This window comes from Nanorana parkeri, unplaced genomic scaffold (assembly GCF_000935625.1).
Source record: "Nanorana parkeri isolate BGI_ZX_2015 unplaced genomic scaffold, ASM93562v1 scaffold1894, whole genome shotgun sequence".
NCBI lineage: Eukaryota > Metazoa > Chordata > Amphibia > Anura > Dicroglossidae > Nanorana > Nanorana parkeri.
In genome coordinates this window covers 309,976-314,606 of record NW_017308162.1, presented here as the reverse complement: position 1 = coordinate 314,606, position 4,631 = coordinate 309,976, and the positions used below count along the sequence as shown (strand labels likewise).

Below are 4,631 nucleotides of genomic sequence, written 5' to 3'. Positions count from 1 at the left end.
ACTGTTTGGCTCATTCTTCCTCTCAGACTCCAGTCAATCCCGGTGTAATTTCTCACTAATACCTGTGTGAAAAGCCTCAGATGGAAACGGTTTTTCTCTGCCTCCCGGGTTGCATACTGAGCCTAGTGACATGACAATTGGGGTCACCGTCATTGCGATGGAAGTGATATGCAATCCAGCGGGAAGGGAATGGTAGCTCCTCTCTGAGGCTTCTCACACAGGTAGTGACAGGTACTCTTCACTGCTTTTCCAGAAAAACACAAGTCCCAGCCTGGAAGATTTCAATGGATTTTATTGATGATCAATATTCATAAAGAACAGACGAAGCGATTGGAGCCGCAAACCGAGAATCCCGACGTCCCGACGAATCACATGACGAAAAGAACCGGAACAATGTCTGAACTGATTTCATTGTCTCAGCGGCTCTCCGGCACTGCGGATCAATAACGCTTTCCTCACCCAACACATCATAAGAAGAGATGAGGGTATAAGCTCCTCCCCCAGTCACGTGGTCAGATTAGTGCTCCTCCCCCAGTCACATGGTCTGATTAGTGCTCCTGCCCCAGTCATATGGTCAGATTAGTGCTCCTCCCCCAGTCACATGGTCATATTAGTGCTCCTCCCCAGTCACATGATGGGAGGAGTGCTCCAAACCAGTCACATGGAAGGAGTAGTGCTCCTCCCCAAGTCACATGGTAGAAGAAAAGCTCCACCCAAGTCACATGGTAGAAATAGAGCTCTGCCCCGGTCACATGGTGAGAGTAGAACTCTGCCCTGACCACATGGTGGCGGTAGAGGACTCTCCCGGTTACATGGTGGGAGCAGAGCTCTCCGGTCACATGGCGGGAGCAGAGGCCTTCTCCAGTCACATGGAGCAGAGCTCCGCCCTGGTCACATGGCGAGAGTAGAGCTCCATCCTGGTAACATGGCAAGAGTAGATCTCTGCCCTGGTCACATGGTGGGGGTATAGGACTGCTCTGGTCACATGATAGGGCTAGAGCTCTGCCCCGGTCACATGGTGGGAGTAGAGCTGTGCCCCGGTCACATGGCGAGAGTAGAGCTCCATTCTGGTCACATGGCGACAGTAGATGTCTGCCCTGGTTACATGGTGGTGGTATAGGACTGCTCCGGTCACATGGAGTAGATGTCTGCCCTGGTCACATGGTGGGGGTAGAGCTCCATCCTGGTCACATGGCGAGAGTAGGGCTCCATCCTGGTCACATGGTGGGAGTAGAGCTCCACCCCGGTCACATGGTGGGAGTAGAGCTCCGCCCCGCTCACATGGTGGGAGTAGAACTCCACCCCGGTCACATGGTGGGAGTAGAGCTCCGCCCCGCTCACATGGTGGGAGTAGAGCTCCACCCCGTTCACATGGTGGGAGTAGAGCTCAGCCAAGAGTTTACTAATACTGTAGTTAACATTGTTGCAACAAAGTGACACCCCTCAGTATTGCTGACTGGCCGTCCTTCCACAGAGGTAGTGCGAGAGTCCAGACTGATATCTTTCCTGTGTCCCGGGTTACACGTCATGTGACTGTCCAACTCAGAAGTGGATAGGTAGAAAGTGTCACTGGGAGGAGCCTGGATCGGTTCCGCGCAGGGTCTCACCTCTGATTGGCTCTTTGCTGACTTGTTATCTCCTGCACCGGTGGCGGGTCCACATAGTCAGTGTACGGGGACAGAGACAGCTGGAACGAGTTGGGCGGCTGCTGGAACGGCAGCATTGGCGCCGGGTTGTCGGTGATTGGCGCGGCTGGACTCGGCACCTGTGTGGGGACAGAAGGGCGGTTATGAGAAGAGAAGCCAGCGAGCTGGAATCACACAAACAATATATTACAGGGGCCCCAAGGCCTGGTCACCACGGCAACCTCGGTGTCCGCCTATATAATAATAATAATATGTAACAGCAAAACATGTCACAAACCACACTCAGAATCTCAGGTGTCACATGACTCCTACTGACCAATGGAGGGTACTGGTAGAGGGAGGAGTTCCTGGGGTCAATCTCCGCCATGGATTGCAGCTCTGCGTCCCGCGCGTTGACGATTCGGAGGTAAAGTTCGGCTTTTCCGACCTGCAGACATATCATAGGTGTCACCCGCAACCCGACCACATACATTATACAGTGCTGCCTGCAGGGGGCGCCACTACAGCATGCAATGTGAAGTGCCTGAACAAGGACAGAGCATTGTCACCCTATAACAGGAAGTGTCTGAACAAGGACAGAGCATTGTCACCCAATAACAGGAAGTGTCTGAACAAGGACAGAACATTGTCACCCAATAACAGGAAGTGTCTGAACAAGGACAGAGCATTGTCACCCTATAACAGGAAGTGTCTGAACAAGGACAGAACATTGTCACCCAATAACAGGAAGTGTCTGAACAAGGACAGAGCATTGTCACCCAATAACAGGAAGTGTCTGAACAAGGACAGAGCATTGTCACCCTATAACAGGAAGTGTCTGAACAAGGACAGAGCATTGTCACCCTATAACAGGAAGTGTCTGAACAAGGACAGAGCATTGTCACCCTATAACAGGAAGTGTCTGAACAAGGACAGAGCATTGTCACCCTATAACAGGAAGTGTCTGAACAAGGACAGAGCATTGTCACCCTATAACAGGAAGTGTCTGAACAAGGACAGAGCATTGTCACCCTATAACAGGAAGTGTCTGAACAAGGACAGAGCATTGTCACCCTATAACAGGAAGTGTCTGAACAAGGACAGAGCATTGTCACCCTATAACAGGAAGTGTCTGAACAAGGACAGAGCATTGTCACCCTATAACAGGAAGTGTCTGAACAAGGACAGAGCATTGTCACCCTATAACAGGAAGTGTCTGAACAAGGACAGAGCATTGTCACCCTATAACAGGAAGTGTCTGAACAAGGACAGAGCATTGTCACCCTATAACAGGAAGTGTCTGAACAAGGACAGAGCATTGTCACCCTATAACAGGAAGTGTCTGAACAAGGACAGAGCATTGTCACCCTATAACAGGAAGTGTCTGAACAAGGACAGAGCATTGTCACCCTATAACAGGAAGTGTCTGAACAAGGACAGAGCATTGTCACCCTATAACAGGAAGTGTCTGAACAAGGACAGAGCATTGTCACCCTATAACAGGAAGTGTCTGAACAAGGACAGAGCATTGTCACCCTATAACAGGAAGTGTCTGAACAAGGACAGAGCATTGTCACCCTATAACAGGAAGTGTCTGAACAAGGACAGAGCATTGTCACCCTATAACAGGAAGTGTCTGAACAAGGACAGAGCATTGTCACCCTATAACAGGAAGTGTCTGAACAAGGACAGAGCATTGTCACCCTATAACAGGAAGTGTCTGAACAAGGACAGAGCATTGTCACCCTATAACAGGAAGTGTCTGAACAAGGACAGAGCATTGTCACCCTATAACAGGAAGTGTCTGAACAAGGACAGAGCATTGTCACCCTATAACAGGAAGTGTCTGAACAAGGACAGAGCATTGTCACCCTATAACAGGAAGTGTCTGAACAAGGACAGAGCATTGTCACCCTATAACAGGAAGTGTCTGAACAAGGACAGAGCATTGTCACCCTATAACAGGAAGTGTCTGAACAAGGACAGAGCATTGTCACCCTATAACAGGAAGTGTCTGAACAAGGACAGAGCATTGTCACCCTATAACAGGAAGTGTCTGAACAAGGACAGAGCATTGTCACCCTATAACAGGAAGTGTCTGAACAAGGACAGAGCATTGTCACCCTATAACAGGAAGTGTCTGAACAAGGACAGAGCATTGTCACCCTATAACAGGAAGTGTCTGAACAAGGACAGAGCATTGTCACCCTATAACAGGAAGTGTCTGAACAAGGACAGAGCATTGTCACCCTATAACAGGAAGTGTCTGAACAAGGACAGAGCATTGTCACCCTATAACAGGAAGTGTCTGAACAAGGACAGAGCATTGTCACCCTATAACAGGAAGTGTCTGAACAAGGACAGAACATTGTCACCCAATAACAGGAAGTGTCTGAACAAGGACAGAGCATTGTCACCCTATAACAGGAAGTGACTGAACAAGGACAGAACATTGTCACCCTATAACAGGAAGTGGCTGAACAAGGACAGAGCATTGTCACCCTATAACAGGAAGTGCCTGAACAAGGACAGAGCGTTGCGTCACACGCAGCACAGCGGTCACACTACCTGCGGCACGGTGTTCAGCTGTCCGGTGCTCAGGCCCGGTCGCAGCGGCAGTCCTCTCACAGGAAGCTTCCATCGGCCGCTCAGGACTTGGTTATGGTGATCGAACAGGTCCAGCTTGGTCCAGCCGCACGAGGACAAGTGCTGGACCTCCTGACCGTACAGATTGAAGCCGCCGGCCGCCTGCAGCTCCGTGACCAGAGCGATGGAGGAGGTGGGCCGGACCCTGAAAACAGAAACACCATTCACTGAATGAGATCAGAGGCAGCAACATGGAGGCGGCGGGAGGGATCAGCGGGACACATGAGCTGCAATTGGATGATCAGATCGTATACAATGGGGACACGGCCTGACCTGTGGTGTTCAGGTTACAGTGGTGGCGTATCAATAGACATAGCAGTCCATACGGCTCCTATGGGGCCCGGGGATGGGAGTGGACCC

General features: G+C 50.7%; 1 protein-coding gene across 1 annotated transcript in view; it reads right to left on the bottom strand.

Moving 5' to 3' along the window:
• Nucleotides 1–1,469: 1,469 nt before the first annotated feature.
• Nucleotides 1,470–4,631, bottom strand: part of CCDC17 (coiled-coil domain containing 17) — a 23,833-nt gene continuing 20,671 nt past the window's right edge. The window contains exons 12-14 of the mRNA XM_018571998.1: nt 4,194–4,416; nt 1,963–2,073; nt 1,470–1,765 (exon numbers count right to left, since the gene is read on the bottom strand). Coding sequence (XP_018427500.1) covers nt 1,604–1,765; nt 1,963–2,073; nt 4,194–4,416 — 496 coding nt within the window. The 3' untranslated portion in view covers nt 1,470–1,603. The remainder of the gene's footprint in view (nt 1,766–1,962; nt 2,074–4,193; nt 4,417–4,631) is intronic.